An 18,508-nucleotide genomic window follows, 5' to 3' on the forward strand; every position below is an offset into this window, starting at 1 on the left:
GGAAAGGTAATTAAATTAATTTAATTTAGTTTGTTATTGGGTAATTAATTTTTTATTTTTATATACTCCTTATTCCAAGTACTAAAAAAAAAAAAAGAGAAGAAAATGATAATCTTTTGTAGTGTTGAAAAACAAAACCCTAAAACTACCTTATAACTACAATTCGCCGCAAAGATTGAATTTTTCTTGCACTCTCACTTTTTCTCTCTCTCCCACAACATATTCCATAAAATCCCCACAACCCCTTTACACCGCTTTCATTATCTTCATGTTTATACATAACTTTCATGGAGTTATGTGATCAAAGATTGGATTTTTCTTAAATTAAATTTTTGATTTTCATGTTTTGATATGTGGGGTTTTGGATTTTTGCTGTTTGTATCATAAAGTGTTGATCTTTTTAGCTTTCCTGGGTTGTTAGGGTTTGTTGGTATAAATTATATTTTGTTGTGGTGATGAGTAGAGTACTATAAAGTGATTGATATTTTCGTTTGTGTGTGAAAGATGCTATCTGAATTTGGTCCAAGTCCAATGCTTAGAAACAATGATAATTCGTTTGGTGATGAGTTTGAGCAAGAGATAGGAATGTTACTTCGTGAACAGAGGAGACAGGAAGCTGATGATCATGAAAAAGAGCTGAATTTGTATAGAAGTGGGTCAGCTCCACCTACTATTGAGGGTTCTTTAAGTGCAGTAGGTGGGTTGTTTAACAATAATGGGTTCATGTCTGAAGAGGAGCTTAGGTCTGATCCTGCTTACTTATCATACTATTATGCGAATGTTAATCTTAACCCTAGGTTGCCTCCACCACTGTTGTCTAAGGAGGATTGGAGGTTTGCACAGAGGATGCAAGGAGGGAGTTCTGCAATTGGGGATAGGAGGAAGGTGAACAAGAATGATAATGGGAGTAGTAGTGGGAGGTCACTCTTTGCTATGCCTCCGGGGTTTAACTCGATAAAAGCTGAGAACGAGAACGAGTCAGACAAATTGCAGGGTTCAGTAGAGTGGGGTGGCGATGGGCTGATTGGGTTGCCAGGACTAGGACTAGGTAGTAAACAGAAGAGCATTGCTGAAATATTTCAGGTGCACACATGACACTTTATTAGTTTCAATTTGAACTTTGATTAGTGGATGTTTCTTCCATATTGAGGTATCAAATGCTTTAAATATTAGGAATGTTTCTATAAGAAATAATCTTTTTAATTTTAATGGACAAAGCTGTATGTTCTTGGAATAGAACCAAACAGCTATCTACAGGTTTTCTGGAGGTATTTAGGCATGATTTGAGATTCCAAATTTGTAAAATTAATTTTGAAATTGGAGTATACTAGAGTATAGTTTTCTATGGCTTAAGTATAGTTTTCTATGGCTGTATGAGTTCATGATAGCATTCCTACCTTGAAATATTTTGCATATATGTGTACATTAGTAATTATACTTATCATTTCTGTCTTTGTTAAACTATTTGTTCATGAAATATTTTGATAGTTTTACAACTCCATTTACTCAATCATGTGGTTAGGATGATGGATATATTAGGCATTTATGAGTCTCAAGGCAATTCTGCTAGTCCTCTTTTTTTCTTTCTTTTCATTCTACAGTCCTTCATGAACCACATATAATTGCAAAAATGCGTACAGTATATTCCGTGGATGATATTGGTTCTTGCACTGGCATGATAGACACAAAATATAGAGTAATAACAAGCTATAACTTGAATATCATGACTGTGTCCATTGCTTGGTGGGTATATAAACATGACCATTTTTATTCTATATTTGTTTCATCTGTGTATCAGTAGCATATCGTCGCTTCTAAATGGACAAAGGAATAAGTTGAATGATTAGTTGATTTTCTTCTAATTAAGATCTGGTCCGGTCATGCTGATTTCACTTTTACTCCATCTGCTTGGATTGAGTTTTTGATGATCTTTCCCATAATCGAATCCTTCTGGAGAAAAACATCAGTAGTTGTTTGGTAATTTTCTTTTAACCTTACTGTCTAATCAGCAGAAATGTTCCACGGCTTTCTGCAATTACATTAGACCATGCTATGTTCTCCCTATTTTTGCATAATTTTCTTATACTTGGTGATATGTGTGTGGGATTTATTTACCTATGTATATAACTGGAGTTTTTGTATTGTGTATAGGAAAGTCTTGGTAATTGCGCTGAATCTAGGAGTCCATACCTTTTAGAATGAAATGGAAAATCTTCAACTGTTTTGTCATCTGATTCTTTTCATTATGCAATTCTTATGCTTATATAGTTGTCTCTTGATAATTTTTTCTTCCGTTTTTGTAACATGGGATCCAACCGATGTAATAAATCGTTAATGATATTTGTTATGTAGACTGTAGTATAACCTTCTAGCTGCAAGGTGAAAACACCTTTAGGTTTCTCAAATAGAAAGTGTTACAGTTTGTCTTTGTCAAGCTTATTTTGGAGATGACCATTCTGATGGGTTATAAATTATGTTACCTCAGGATGACTTGAGCCGTGCGACTCCTGCTCCTGGTCCCCCTTCACGACCAGCTAGCCGCAATGCTTTTGATGAAAGTAGTGATAACTTAGGTTCAGCAGAAGCTGAGCTGTCTCACCTCCGTCATGAGTTTTCAACTTCAGATCCTTTAAGGTCAGTATCCAATGGACAAGGCTCATCTGGTGTTCAACATGTTGGGGCGCCTGCTTCCTTTTCATATGCTGCTGCTTTGGGGGCTTCCTTATCAAGAAGCACTACTCCTGATGCCCAGCGCATTGCTAGGGCTCCTAGCCCTTCCCTCACTCCTATCGGTGGAGGAAGGGGGGTAGGCAATTCTGAGAAGAGGAGTGCTAATAGTCCAAATTCATTTAATGGTGTCTCTCACACTGCCGAGTCTGCAGATCTGCTTGCTGCTTTGTCTAGCATGAATCTTTCAAATGGTATGCTCTATATAGATCTTTCTCAGATTGTACTGAATGCTTGTTACAAATAATATTCTTACAATTTAACAGGTAGTCAGAATAACTCTCAGCAGCATGCATATCTGAAGAGATCTGAATCTGCTCAGTTTAATATGTCGTCCAAATCTCACTCTGCTAAAGGACCATATATTGACACTGGTGCCGGCAACAATGGGCGGTCAGACCTTAACAGTTCTAACCATCATGACGATCTGCACAGATCTGCGGTTGCCTCTAATAATTCTTATGTGAAAGGATCTCAAACATCCACACTGAATGGTGGAGGTGGTGTACTTTCTCAATATCCGCATATGGATAGTCCTTCCAATTATGGTTTAGGTAGTCATTCCGTCAATCCAGTGACAAGCCATCTTGGCAACTATAATCTGCCTCCTTTGTTTGAAACTGCTGCTGCCGCGTCTGGGATGGCTTTACCTGGAATGGACTCTCGAATGCTAGGGGCATCTCATTTGAACTCTGGGGTCTCAGAGCAGAATCTGGGCAGAATGGGAAATCAAATGTCTGGAAGTGCTTTACAGGCATCCTTCATGGATCCTATGTATCTTCAGTACTTGACAGCTGAATATGTTGCACAGGTTTCCGCACTGAATGATCCTTCCATGGATAGGAATTACATGGGCAATTCTTATATGGACTTGTTTCAGAAAGCTTATCTTGGTAATGCACTATCTCCAAAGTCGCAATATGGTGTCCCACTCAGCAGTAAAGGTAGTGGTTCAAATCATCTTGGCTATTATGGCAATCCTGCATTTGGAGTTGGTTTATCATATCCTGGAAGTCCATTGGCAAGTTCTGTCGTTCCAAACTCTCCAGTCGGTCCTGGTAGTCCAATGAGGCACAGTGATTATAATATGAGGTTCTCTGGTGCAATGAGAAACATAACTTCAGGTGTAATCGGATCATGGCACTTGGATAACATGGAAAACAGCTTTGCTTCCTCTCTATTGGAAGAGTTCAAGAGTAATAAGACCAGGTGTTTTGAGCTTTCAGAAATTGCTGGTCACGTTGTCGAGTTCAGGTATGTAGTGAATTTTGTGTTGCATTTTTTTAATACCTAGAATTGTTCCTATTTATTAGTAAGTTGATCAGAAACCATTCTGAATTTTTCTGTATCATATACAATCAGTGCGGACCAGTATGGTAGCCGGTTCATCCAACAAAAACTGGAAACTGCCACCCCTGAGGAGAAAAACATGGTTTTTCAGGAAATTATTCCCCAAGCTCTTACTTTGATGACTGATGTTTTTGGTAATTACGTAATCCAGAAGGTATGTGTAACTATGGTTTCAGTGTGGAGTGAAAGGTGGATAATGTCCACTGTCTTGTTCTCTCTTAGAGTGTTTTGTGTAGACTGACTCAAAAACTTCCTTTTCAGTTTTTTGAACATGGAATGGCATCTCAGAGGAGAGAATTGGCTAGCAAACTCTTTAGCCATGTATTAACACTGAGCCTTCAGATGTACGGTTGCCGCGTGATTCAGAAGGTTCACAGAACTGAATTATAAATTGTTTATGCAGACTTTTTTCCGTTGTATCTTTGGTTCAAAAGATATTTATCCCGATAAGAAAAATAGCTCAACAGTTATATAACTACTTAAGCAATAATGTTATGTAGTTGCTGGAGATTTATATTTGCTCTGCCAGTGACCCTGATGTGTGATATATGTTAAAGAGTTGTAACTGATTGGCTGATTATGAGCTGCTTTCCAAGTATATGATCTCTGTGAGTTCAAAGCTTTGCTCAAACAAAAATTTGGTTTTCTTGCAGGCTATAGAAGTGGTAGATGTGGACCAGAAGATTAAAATGGTTGAGGAGCTTGATGGTCATGTCATGCGCTGTGTACGAGATCAGAATGGGAATCATGTCGTCCAGAAGTGTATTGAATGTGTACCAGAAAAACACATTCAATTCATTGTCTCTACATTTTTTGGTCAAGTTGTGAATCTCTCTACCCATCCATATGGCTGTCGTGTAATTCAGGTAGATGAGTAATGTGCAATAGCGCCATTCATCACAGTCATTTGAAGTTTATTTTGAAAAAAATTCTTCATCTGGCAGAGAGTATTGGAACACTGCTGTGATGCAATTACACAAAGTAAAGTGATGGAAGAAATTCTGGGATCTGTTAGCATGTTGGCACAAGATCAGTATGGTAATTATGTTATTCAGGTATGTGCTTTTCTGAAATAACCTGCATGCTTTGCTCTTGGTGTGTTGTGATGTATCCTGTTCTCCTTCTCATATCCTTGACAACATATTATGGAACAATTCAGTCAATGCATCCATTTCATAAATTTGATGCGGGAATAGCATATGGAATCACTTGTTCAAGATATGTAGTATTGTCCATTTTGATTTGATTTTCCAATGAATGTCTTTTATTTCTGTGTGAGAAAATGTTGTCCCTGATAATAAATATCAGAAAGGAGGACTAATAAGGTACGTTCTTGAAAATAGGACTTATAGCAATGTTGGAAGGGTGTGGATATCTTAACAACCGTGGACATTTGTGTAGCTTCGTTACTGGTGCCAAATATGTTCTTTTTGTAAAGGCAAATGTGGATCTTAGATCAAAGTTATTGTCAATACATCATCCATACCTCACTAACCTTCAGTTCTTGCTGCCCTTAGTTAATGTTATTCTTGCTAAAGAAATTGTTATAGGCTTGCTGTGAGGGAAAAGCTCTTTTTTGCTCATTTCAATTTTTGGAATCCAACCATGCTATGTTCTTTAGCACTCCTGTTCCTTTGAAGATTTTTCTCATCCGTTGCTAATATACCCCCACCCTCCCCCTTTTATTTTAAATGCAACACTGGCAGCATGTCCTGGAGCATGGGAAGCCACACGAGCGTTCTGCTATTATTGAGGAACTAGCTGGGAAGATTGTGCAAATGAGCCAGCAGAAGTTCGCCTCTAATGTTGTTGAGAAGTGTCTAGCTTTTGGTGGTGCCAGCGAAAGACAGCTCCTGGTGGATGAGATGCTTGGCACGACTGATGAAAATGAACCTCTTCAGGTTTGTCTAAGCTTTATTTTATTTCTAGTCTTAGTTTCAAGTATAATATTTTTGTGTATAATTATTATGTTCTCATTATTCTTTTTATGATAATTATGTTCTCATTATTCTATACTGCCTTGTACTGGACCTTCTAACATTTTTAACCTCCCCTCATCTGTTTGGCTTGGATCTGTGTAATGTTGGGACATCCTCATCAGAGATTGGGAATAGGGTATAAAACTTTCAACCCTTGGATTTAATAGAGGTTGTGCGTTCTCTATTTTTGTAAAATTTAACTCTTGTATCTGGTCAAAAACATCCATATTCATGAATAACGTCAGTTTACTAGGTCCTTAGGAGTTGCAGTTAAGTACGTACAAACTTATAGAATGGGTGAAGCCATGATACTTATACGGTCTTTTCAGTGGTCTCTTATTGTGGTAGGCTTGTAGCGTTCTTGTAACAACCTATTAACTCACAATGCTGAAGATTTGGCTCCTGTGTACTTGTTGGTGAAGCAGACCCTGTGTAATAGAATGCGATACAACTGGTAATTATATGAGACAGTTCATCATGTTCATATTGATCTATAATGCACTTTAATATCTCTAGTATTGTTTAGGTCTAATAGGATAATTGTCTTATTTCTAGATTGGTAGGATATCTAATATTTTTTCACTTTTTTAGAACAATAGGGTATGGAAGAATTGGAATCTTAGATCAAAATAGTAGGTATGAGAATAGGCAGGAAAATACTTTAATATACAAGGAGCTTCAAAAACCATGTTATTTTCCTTAACTGGATCTTGAGGAAGTCCAGAATTGAACTGTGGCCAGAAGTTTTTTTGCCTTTTCTGTGTTTGAGTATGACGGTATCAGCATGTAGCTCGTTGATAGCTACTCATTTCTGTAAAAGTTGAAGTTGGTGAAAAGTGGCAGCTAGAAAGTCTTTTAGGGCGGTATCCTTCAATTGAAAATGAAATATTTTGTGTCGAAATTTCTTTTCCCAAGGGCAGGAAGTTTTTGAAGGTAAGCCATTCATCGTTCTTCTTTGAGAAAGGTAATATATTATTATATGAAGGACTTGAAAAAGACCAGAACTACAAATAAGCAAAAACTGAAAGAACCCTAATATAATCTTGTAGGGATTTTTAGAGGGTAACTGTAGATTCTGTTTCATTTACAAGTTTTTTCCCTACACAAAACCAAAGCAAACCTGTGCAATTAAAACTTGATCTGTTATATTGAGGTAATTTTGTTTCCAAAACATGATACATTCCTTTCGTTTCACACTGACAAAATGCAAGATGGAATAGTGCTCCACCAAACTATTCTTCTCTTTCTGTGCCAATACTGCAACAACCAAGTTGTGGTTTTGAACATCACCCATCGAAACCCCAGTATGTTGAGAAAACTAAGCCATAGCAAGGCATACACCTTACTGTTAAAGAAGAGGGTGGCTAATAAACCGGTACTACTAGAATCTTTTCCACACAAGTGGTGCCTGCTGCTCAACGAGAAACCTCATTTTGAAGATCTCCTATGTTAAACTAGCCTCTTTGTCCACCAACCATAAGAAGCACTCCACTTAGTAAGGTGCATGTGTTTTCCAAAAAAAAATTGAATCCTTGAGCAAGCATGTGTTTTCCAAAAAAAATTGAATCCTTGAGCAATGATTGTTTCACAGTCCACACTGTGTAGACTGTTCACTTTGTAGCAGGACTCGACAGTAATTATGCTTTACTATGAGTTCTCCGAATCATTTTGTCATTTGGTCCGTGAAGATTACAAAATCGATAGAACAACATCATTTTTTTCTTGTGGTACTTCATTTAGCTATTCTTGATCCCCTTTCTATTATTCCAGCTGCTTACCTTTGAAATACTTATGTAACTCTTAGCCAAACATGGTTTACCTTAATTGTCACTGGAAAGCCTTATAACTCTCCAGTCCTGATATCTTTCAAAATGTTTTCCACTTTTGCATTATGGACTCATGACTGTCTATGGCATCTAACGTGTTATTTCTTGTCTCCTTGGATTGACAACACATTCAGTTATACTAACCGTTTAATGGCTTCACTTTTCAAGTCTGCAGTTTCCCTTTAAACTGGTTCGACTTGCTAATCTCCGTCACCTCATCTCTTGTCTTCTTCATTAAATTTTGTTCATAGGTTTATTAAGCTAAATCAAAGCTTCAGTTTTTCTAGGCCACATTTTACCTTAAAACTGGTTTGACTTGCTAATCTCCATCTCTTCCCTTCTTTTCTTCTCTCCATTCATTATGATATTATATCATGGCTTCACTTTTCAAGTCTGCATTCCTTGCCTTTGCATTTCATGTCTCTCTGATTGACTATGTCTTAATGTGGATGTTGTCGTTACTCGTTACTTTCAATGTGTTATTTACTCATTTTTCTTCCTCCTTTACCCAGGCAATGATGAAAGATCAGTTTGCAAATTACGTTGTACAGAAGGTGTTGGAAACATGCAGTGATCAGCAACGCGAGCTGATCCTTTCTAGAATAAAGGTTCACTTGAATGCTCTGAAGAAATACACCTATGGAAAGCACATTGTTGCTCGTGTTGAGAAACTTGTTGCAGCTGGAGGTAAGCAGCTCTTCCGCTTGCATTTAACTAGAACTCTGCCTATCTATTTGTTACAATGATACTGAATGATTTGCTTTTATGGATGTTGCAGAACGAAGAATTGCTGCTCAGTCTCCAAATCTTGCTTAGCTTTTAGGAAAAAAGTTGTACAGCTGACCGAGGCTAGTTTGAGCTACCTCTCTTCCTTTATTTCCCCCCGTATCTTGTGCTCTGGCTCTAGAACTCTCTTTGAGAGCATTATGGGCTGTGATTGCAAATAAAGTTGTTGCTTGTACTAGAGAACTGTATATTGTGTAGTTGGACGTTTATACATAGGATCAGGTATGCTGGGGCTCGGATGTCTAATATTCCTGATAGTCATGCAGAGGAAAATCAAGTCTCTAAACGGTGTATAAATGATAAAAAGGTGAGGTAGTTTTTATATCGACGAGACTGTACAAAAATGTCGCCATGTGGAAAGTTGATGTTTTAGGTGAAGCCAGAATTTTTATGTATGGTATTGACAACGTTCTATCATGGCCAAGTATGTCTCATTTCCTTCTATGTTTTGGTTTGCTTAACTTGCAACTTCAATGCTGTTATATTTGCTATGTTCGCTGTGTTGGCTTATCCAAATCATATTACAACAGTAACATACAAAGTATAATCCCACACGTGGGGGTGTGGGGAAGGTAAGATGTTACATTCACAGACCTTACCCGTACCTTTGTGAGGCAGAGAGCCTGTTTACGTTAAGACTTTTAGCTCAAATTTGTATGAATTAAGGTTAAGTCACTGTTGTTGGACTTATACTAGTTCAGAGTAGGTTAAAAACGGATTAATGCTAGGGTAGATAGGTGTGAGGAATTAAAAGAATCTCTAGTTTTTGAGTGTCTAAATAGTCTTAGTAAAATGCATATGAGAATTTTTTATTTGTGTTCGATTGGTGGATTTAAGTTCTCTATATAAAATGTAGATATAGATAATTTCACGAGGTATTTTTTTCTATCTTATTCCAATAATGAAAAACGTTCAACTATCTAGTCTATGATCGATTGGAGCATCTATTTTGTTGATCTTTTTAGTTACAGTTAATTTTGATATTTATAATAGTTATATTGTTAGGTACAATGTATCTTCAGAAATTAGGTAAATAGATTTCTCTTCATTTTTTTTTCACAAAATAATGGTGAATTTAATTTTCAGACTATTAAAAGCAGGATAGTACGTCTGTCCACTAACTACTCGTAAGTCGTAATCTTTGTTAATCGTCATTACAGTTTTTTTAATAGTAAATTGGAAGTATTCGGCCAACTTGTACTTATTTTATAGGATAATTGAGTGCATTGTGAATATGGACGTTGAATATATTGTTATAAAAAAGAGAAAATAAATAAGAGAGTTGATTCTGGATAATGTGAGAATCTATTTTTTTTTTATCAATATATATTGTAATAGGTGAGGTCAATTCTTTAAAAAGTAAAAGACATAGCAAAGTGCAATAAAAGTAGGTGGCATATTAAAAATAGAGCAAATAATAGAAACTTTAATATTTAATTTATCGTACTTGGGAGCTACAAGCACAACGACACTAACACATAAAGTTTACAAGTTACTAAATAATAACCTTTATGTAATTTATATTTTAAAATTTTAATTGCAAATTTGAACATTGAAAGCCATAAAATTCATATGCTCTGCTTAAAAGCCTCAGTAACATATATGCTCACTTCAGATCATTGATATAATCCATTTAATCTATTGTATAATTTCAAATCAAATAAAAAAAATTAGATAATTTATCTTTCATTTATACTTGATGAATTAAATTGTTATTTTTATTTCCAGTTGATCTGTTTCAAAAAAAAAAAAATATATATATCGTTGAAGTGAGTGTTCTCTGTATAAAAGGCTTAGAACTACGAGTGATTGTATTTTGTACAAAAAGATAAACGAAGGGCGTAATTATACTAATTTTCAATAATTTAGGGGCGTAATTAACAAAGAAAAGTGATGATAAATATCTGGTAAAGCATCCAGCTGGCAATGATAGTGGTAGTGGGCCCGCGCCACGTTGCAATGAGATATTGCACTTTTTATTACGCTATCCAACTTTTCCCTAACTTATTTATTTCCATTTTCCACCGCCTATTGCTTTCCCATTTCCTCATCTTCTACGCCTTCTCCATTTTTCTTCATTCAACGGCATCTCTCTCAAATTCGCCGGAATATACTCCACCAGCGGAAGAAGATTTTAGTACTTACAAATATTGTTACCATGGGTGAAGAAGTGAGCCTGACCGACTATGAATCAAGCGGTGGTAACGATGACAGACTTCTCTGGGAAATTGGACTTCCCGATGTCGATGATGTCACACCGTTGAATATGCAGTTGATTCCGTCGGAACTTGCTGCTGCGTTCAGAATTTCGCCGGAATTGTCAAAGACGATGACCGATGTAAATCGTGCTTCGCAGAATACGTTTTCTTCTCTCCAGAGATGGCACTCACAGGATATGGCTTCGATGAATAACTCTAATTTCAAGACGTTTAGCTATGAGAGGAGTAGAGAAGAGACTGTTACTGAAAGAGATGAAACGGATCTGATAAGAGAGGGATCCGACTCGAGGAAGCTCCGGCGGGTTGAATCCGGAGGCACTGAGGAGGCTGATTCATCTCTGTGTAACGAGAATTTTGCGGATGATTCGTCTGCTAAGACTCTGAAACGGCCCAGACTTGTTTGGACGCCGCAGTTACACAAGCGCTTTATTGAAGTAGTGGCGCACTTAGGTATCAAAGGGGCTGTGCCGAAAACAATTATGCAGCTTATGAATGTGGAAGGATTGACGAGAGAGAACGTAGCAAGTCATTTACAGAAATACAGATTGTATACGAAGAGAATGCAGCCGAACGAGGGTCCTTCTTCGTCTGATCATTTGTTGACTTCCACACCGGCTACAGAGATTATGCGTGAGTCCAGTGAGAGTGGTCACCTCCGCAATACTAATGGCCACATGGCAATGCCAACTCTGATGCCGTACCAACAACAAATGGTGGCGATGCCAATGATGGGGATGCCAAATGGAGGACATGTAGGCATGCCTGTTGGTTACGGGGGTGGACCGCCACTTGGGTTTCATCATCACTATAATGTGGTGCAACAGCGGGATTGGTCTGGAAATAATTTTGGTTACTATCATCCTGTTGCTTCTAATGATAAGTAGCTCCACAAGCTGGGGTAAGATCCTTTAATTTTCCGAGCTGCCATATCCTAAAATGTTTATTTGAGTATTTTGGAGGAAAAAGTTATCATTTTTTTGGGATAGATTTCCGAACTCAATTATTTACAATTGCTTGTAGAGGGATGAATACTGATTTAAGTTATTAGAATTCTGACCGGGTGGTTTGTAACTAGGACAGTGTGTTTGAGCATATAATCTTGCATTTGTGGTAAAGAAAATAAATTTGCATTGGTCAATTGGTAAACAATCAATCAAGTATACCTAAGTCCAAACTAGTTGTGTTGGCTATATGAGTCCTGTAACGATTGCACTCCTTTATAGTTCCTATACTGAATCATTCATCTTTTTAAGCAAATTAGAAGTTCTTTAGTAAATTTAAGTTCTCTAAATATCAAGCTCTTTATGGAAACACAAGTTTCTAAAAGGTCTCTTGTCAAATACTGGACTTATTTCCCTAGCATAGTAGCATTCCTGTTAGCTCATTGTTTCTGATTGTAGGTTCCTAACTCGAAAGATCTTCTAACATAACAGAAGAATTCTGGGAGTTATATATGTAATTCACTTTTTGCTTGTGTATTGGTCAGTACTGTGGTTTAAATGTTTATGTTAAGGCACTCTCTTCGTGTATGAATTTAGAGGTGAATCCATGATTTTTCTAGAAATGGAAGGCAACATAGGATCACCCCACTACTCATAGTCCATAAATCTTGTGTTTTGCTCATCTTAGTGGTCTTTTAGTGTATTCAGTTGTGAAACTTTATAAAGCTGAAAGAGTTTAATACGAGAGCTTGCAGATCTTATTTTTGGGTTTTACGATAACAATAGCTTGCAGATGTCATTATTGGGCTTTAGGACTTGTAGGTAGAATACTGTTGTTATAGAGGGTTGGGGATATTGACCATTTTATCTGGGAGTTAGGATCTGTAAAGATGGAAATGACAAATTAGGTAAATAGGAGAGCTTCATTTATTCATGTTAAGCATTTTTCTTGGTTTCTGTTTCTGATGAGCAGAGTTGCTTCTGCAAATCAGAGTGAGCATTCTACGCATACTGGAAAATTTTGTGGCATGCCTTTACATGTACTTATGTTTTATTGAACGTTTAGTTATTATAAAAACAGCTCCCAGCGTAACTTCATTTGTAGTGTAGACCTGGATGATGTCATTTGATCGTGGAGGAATCATGGCAGGTTCATGAGGTGTTGTTCTCTGGTAAAATGTGGGACAAATACGAGTTAGACAGCAGATAGGCAGTTGGTCCGATCTATCCTTGCATTGTCTTTTTTCCTGAAACATGTCTCGTCCAGCAGCAACAAATCGTTTGCACTACAAACACCAACCAGTCCTTTGTATGATAAATGGTGTATCGTTTTTCTAGTAATGGGTGTGTTGAACCTTTTTTTTTATCGCAATGATCTAGAGAGTAATATAAAACGTTGTCAGCAGCCCCAACATATTGGGTATTTGAATCTTCGTCCTTCTCCCAACTCCCATGGGCCTATATTCTTCTTGTATAAGAAATTAATTATTTGCTCCATATTTTATCTCTTTAGTTTTGTGCTTGCTTTCAAATTCTGTACTAGATGGAAGAACCTGCCTGTACATATTATTGGAGTTAATTGTATCATATGTTTTCTTAATTCACTAGATGTTGCTGCCCCAGTTTCCTAATATGACAAACTTGATAATCGATCATCTGGAGGATACAGACATACAGTAACTGAATTTCTTATACTGTCTTGCTGAATTGTGTAATTGTATTATCAATAGAAATCATCATAACGGCAGATTCCAATCAAAGCAATAATCAGTTATTACAAGAAACCCAACCAAGGGAAAGAATTGAAATTTTGGAACAAGAAATGCACAAATACCTATATTTCATTTTTAGGGTTACACGAATGAAGCATACACTTGCTTTCTTTCAAGAAGGTTCTAACCATAATCTTAGAAGATCTTTTATCAAACAAACTTTTAGAGTTTACTGAATACCAAACTCAGAACCGTGTGCAGTTCTTGACTCATTAAATCCGACTAGCTGCAAAAAGAGAATCTGACCGCGAAATCTGAAACTAGAATCTCTCTCCAAAACGGAAGAATACTGCCCCAGTTCCAGAATTGTGGTCAACAGCATATTCTGCTCGTACTAGACCTAGTTTTACCCCGACGCCATATGAGGAGCCATGGCCCATCCTTCTATAGACCTCTGTTGGGTTTCCTTTGACATCTTTTGAACTCCCGAGATCATTTCCATGTTCTGCAAATGCATACACATGTGTGTTTCTAACAGGTATCCGCAGCTCAGCAGCCAACTGGAGGAAGCATTGCAACCAGTAACATTAGATAAATTTTGAAGCAAAAACTGAGAAAATAGTTACACATTGCATCTTTGATAGTACAAACAATACATACCTCGACAATATTTCTGGCTGCACCTATCTCTCCCATATTGTAACCCCGGACTGAATAAGGTCCCCCAAGTGTGAAAGCATCATAGCTGGGAAGATCTCCAACACATCCACCGTAATGGCCATGGAGGACTAACACAGGTGGTGGAGCCTTACCAGCACCCTCTTCTACTTGCTTTAACTGGATAAATTGGGTCATTGTCAGCTGGTGACGGTTAAAGAAAGGGAACTTAGTGCCAACTCCAAGTCCTTGATCAACCTGTAACACAATAAGTATATTAAAATCCATAAAAGAAATGTAAACAGAAATTTATATCCAAAATCTCGTAGATCTACGGCATGAATTAGAGGACTTGTCAGAGTAGCAACAGAAGTCATAAGGTAAACGGACTTGTGGAGCATAGGAAACAGTCAATTATTAAATGTTGAGCCCAAAAGCTACTCCAAACATTGATTTGCAAAACAAACTCAATGAGTGAAGACAGAGAAAACAGAAACTAATCTTACCTGGAACACATTCCTCTCACCAACTATTGTCCCATTTATGAACTTGGTGTTATCTCGTGTAATGTTAGCTTGTAAAAATGCCATACGGTCAATGCCAGTTTCACTAAGGGTAGTGGGAGGTCCATCTGCACTAATTCCACCACTTGGCAATACCCTCTGTCCACGAGCAGAGATGTGGCTGCTTTCATCACGTGTTGTTATCTCTTCCATCACAAGTCCATAAGTGAATTTACTCTGACGAGTGAAATTCTGCAGCAAACAAATGGTTAAATGCATATGGTAATTAGTACATTATATATGTAAAAAAATTTATCAGTCCCAAACGAGTAATCAAAACAGACACTCTACACTGTCCTATGAATACGACTTCCAAGCTTTATAAAAAAAAAATTAATACTAACTTCCATAATTTTTTTTGATAATGAAATACTAACTTCCATAATATTTAACAAGTCATTTAAGCACCCAGGAGAGAGATCCTTTTTTTTTGTTTTGTTGAATTTTCTTATTAACCACCAAATGTTATAAAGGTTCTCTACAAATTAGACAAACACTTCATAACTGAAACCTGTTCGCCAGATGCATCACAGTTATACCAGGGTTAGCATACCTCAGTAATGTTGGCTTTAAGTCCAGCACGATCAACCCAAATGGGAGGGACTTCATCTACTCCAGGCCCCCCAGTAAAGACAGGACTCAACTTTCTGCTGTTGAAACAGCTAGTACGGAGTGTACGGTTTCGAGGATTATAAACACCATCTAAATAAGGATGAACATACTCCAACTTAAATGCAAGATCATCCTGTAAAAAAAATTAGGTTGGGATCGTTACTAATGAGTAAGACACCGCAACAAAGGACAGCAGAAAACAACCAAAAGCATCAAAAACGAAAACATAATGAAATGATAACCTGAGGATTGAGGAAGTTACTAGTGGTAACTGAACCAAGAATTGAGCGATTGAGCCCGTAAAGATTCCGATGCTCAAATGAAACAGTTCCACCTGGTTGAATTGAAGCCTGAATACATGACACAGAAAAGGAAGGCACTTAGCAGTGGGCTAACAGTAATAATCCATACCAAAACTATGCAGTTCAGATGTTTAATAGTGTACCAATGTGGGGCGACCTCCACGTCCTGGGACAATGCTCCATTCAGTACTGACTTCAGCTGACTTCTGTTCCAATTCCTTAAGCTTAATTTCAACAATTATCCCTCCCTCATTCTTTTCATCGGGGCGAGGGTTGACTTCAATATTAGAGAAGAGGGCTAGAGAATTTATATTTCTCAAAGCTTGTTTTCCAGCTTCAATGTTGAAAACTTTCCCTTGACGAAGCTAAATTATCACACATTGTTAGAGCCATGTTAATCCCACATTGCAGGCTTCAGTGCGTAGGAGCACAAAAGAACTAGAATTGAATTATACACATAAAATTCTATACCTAAGTGCAGGAATGTCGAAAGAAATTTTGATAAGAAAAATCACTTTAGACTAATTCTGTGTTTTACTGAATAAGAACCAAAAGATATAGGACAACTACACATGCTACAGACCAGCAAGAAATATGAGATTCAACAGAATACTCAAATCATCAACCTGTACCAGAAGTGCAGTCAAAAATTAAAACGATGAAGCAAAAAACTATTGTAGTACCTCCATCAGCAGACTAATAATAAAGCACTTTAAGAAACAACAACGACTATACATTAATCAAATTTATGCATATTATTAAATCAAACCAACCAAAATTAAAATCAATCCAATGAAGGAAAGCCCGCAATTCAAAAGCATAACATGCACAACATTCAGCTCTGCCATGTAGTGAAGCAGTCGTTCTTCTATAAATACAATGACACAAACAAAATGCAACATGGAAACCAAATTTAACAGCATCTTTTAAAAACGAACTCAAAAATTCAAACGAAGTCCATTGCATTAAAGAAATTCTTACCTGCCTAGGCAATTCTCTCCGGACGACCGGATACTGAGTGTTGCCTTCACATACATTGCCCAGCTTATCCTGAAACTGAATTACCATTTGAGTAATATCCCCTTCCACCACCTCACAAACAACCTCCTTTGTATTCAAATTCCCAAAGTTAACTACTTGAGCACAAGCATATCCATTGTCATGATACCACTGCTGCACTTTATCCCTAATCTTCTGCAGCAATCTGGCACTAACTGTTCCTTTCTCCCTCAACAGCTGCAAAATTTCCCTTTGCACCGACACCGGCAACAAACATGGCCTAGACCTTTCTATCCTCCTCCTATAATCCTGCTCCTGGCTATTAAAATACTCCAATTTCTCCTTCTCCGTCATGTCCGCATCCATCTCTATGGGTTTCGACTGTGGCATTAACCCAACATTGATACACCTAAATTTATCAGCTGACTGCCAAGTGCTTTCCAAGAAGGATATAGTGACCCCGACTGTCCCATCAGGGTTAGTCTTCGCATCAAGATCAACTTTTTCAAACATTCCACTGGTTGCTAGCGTTTCTAGCTCTTTTTGGAGCTGCGCCTTTGTGTAAACACCACCTGGCCGCAAGGATAGCATTTCGAAGAACGAATCCTCCGTCCCAACCGTCGACCCACGACGGCGGTCGAAGAAAAGGATGTCGGAAACCTTATACTTCTTAAACCCACTGAGCTTGTTCAGCTGTACCACAATATTCGCCGGCAATCCATGCGAATCCCATTCCTGTGATTCCTCTTCTCCTGCAATCGCGGCAGGAGAGAAAATCTTCGACCAGAAACTATCTCCACCGCCTCCGCCTCCACCGCCACCGCCAGAACCACCTCTTCCGGATCCACCACCACCGTTCCCACTGAGGAGAACATCAGACACACCACTAGAGAGCGCGTAAAAACCAGCACCAATGGCGGCGGAGGTTTTCACCACATTTTGGAGCTGTTTTGAGGCAAAAATGTTAGAATTGTCACGGGTGTTTGAGGATGAGGGTTTAGGGTTTTGCGAAGATGAAAATGACGGTAGTTTTGACTTGATTGTAAGGGGATGGAGTGAAGCAGCAGTGACAGAGGTACCGGTAGTTGTATTAGCTGAATTGAGCCGGCGGTGAGAACGGTTGACTGGTATTGCGAGACCATGAGCGGCGATGGACGCCATTGCAGGAGATAATGGAGAGTGAAGAAATCGAGAATGGTGATTTTCTACACTTTTGAAAAGGGTAACATGAGTGTACCGATTAGGATATTTCAGGTTGGACCCGATTACGCCATTGGGTAGGCTTTTACTATCCAATCAATATGAATCCTGGCCCATGTATCAAATTTTGAAATATCGAGGCCCATCACAGCGAAGGTTCATTCTCCGTTGCTAGGGATTTTCGCGGATGAAATTCGAATTACGAAAAGTAGACATACGAATTATGCAAAAGAAATTGGATATATATATATATATATATATATATATATATATATGCATAAAAAGAATTTATTTTAAACATGAATAAAAGTTAATATTTTTCGCTTAAGGGAGTTAGGATGAACCCCGACCATAAGATAGTTCTATCAAGATGCGTTCAATTCGAGTTAGGACTCTACATATTGTGTTTAACTCAAATTAGGATTGTCGAAGGTTACTCAACCATAAACCCTAGATTATGCCTATATAAAGGTAATAAATTCTCTTAAAAGACATTTTCAGATATTCCGCAAATCTAAATCATCATAGTTCGAAAAATACGTTACTAACAGTTCTCGAATAATATTATGTTTCTTCAAATTTTATTTGTGTTGCTTATTTATTTTCCATATGTTCAAAATTTGTTGCAAAGAACC

The 18,508-nt window shown here is 37.6% G+C and overlaps 3 protein-coding genes across 5 annotated transcripts; 2 read left to right on the forward strand and 1 right to left on the reverse strand.

Moving 5' to 3' along the window:
- Window positions 1-92: 92 nt before the first annotated feature.
- LOC101245368 (pumilio homolog 2-like) lies at window positions 93-9,112 on the forward strand. Its single transcript, XM_004241168.5, has 10 exons — window positions 93-1,083; window positions 2,486-2,921; window positions 2,994-3,981; window positions 4,090-4,231; window positions 4,339-4,446; window positions 4,731-4,943; window positions 5,022-5,132; window positions 5,784-5,978; window positions 8,395-8,569; window positions 8,661-9,112. Exons 1-10 carry the CDS (start codon window positions 505-507, stop codon window positions 8,696-8,698), a joined length of 2,985 nt encoding a protein of 994 aa, XP_004241216.2. The 5' UTR covers window positions 93-504; the 3' UTR covers window positions 8,699-9,112.
- Window positions 9,113-10,666: 1,554 nt separating this feature from the next.
- Window positions 10,667-13,433, forward strand: PCL1 (transcription factor PCL1). Of its 3 annotated transcripts, none has more exons than XM_004241166.5 (2): window positions 10,667-11,785; window positions 12,939-13,428. In XM_004241166.5, exon 1 carries the CDS (start codon window positions 10,827-10,829, stop codon window positions 11,769-11,771), a length of 945 nt encoding a protein of 314 aa, XP_004241214.2. In that variant the 5' UTR covers window positions 10,667-10,826; the 3' UTR covers window positions 11,772-11,785; window positions 12,939-13,428.
- Window positions 13,434-13,529: 96 nt separating this feature from the next.
- Window positions 13,530-17,882, reverse strand: TOC75-III (outer envelope membrane protein). Its single transcript, NM_001345973.1, is given in 7 exon segments — window positions 13,530-14,100; window positions 14,201-14,455; window positions 14,704-14,952; window positions 15,314-15,505; window positions 15,615-15,722; window positions 15,818-16,039; window positions 16,656-17,882. Coding segments are annotated over 7 exon segments (2,445 nt in total). The 5' UTR covers window positions 17,835-17,882; the 3' UTR covers window positions 13,530-13,860.
- Window positions 17,883-18,508: the final 626 nt, after the last annotated feature.

This window comes from Solanum lycopersicum, chromosome 6, assembly GCF_036512215.1.
Source record: "Solanum lycopersicum chromosome 6, SLM_r2.1".
NCBI classification, from domain to species: domain Eukaryota; kingdom Viridiplantae; phylum Streptophyta; class Magnoliopsida; order Solanales; family Solanaceae; genus Solanum; species Solanum lycopersicum.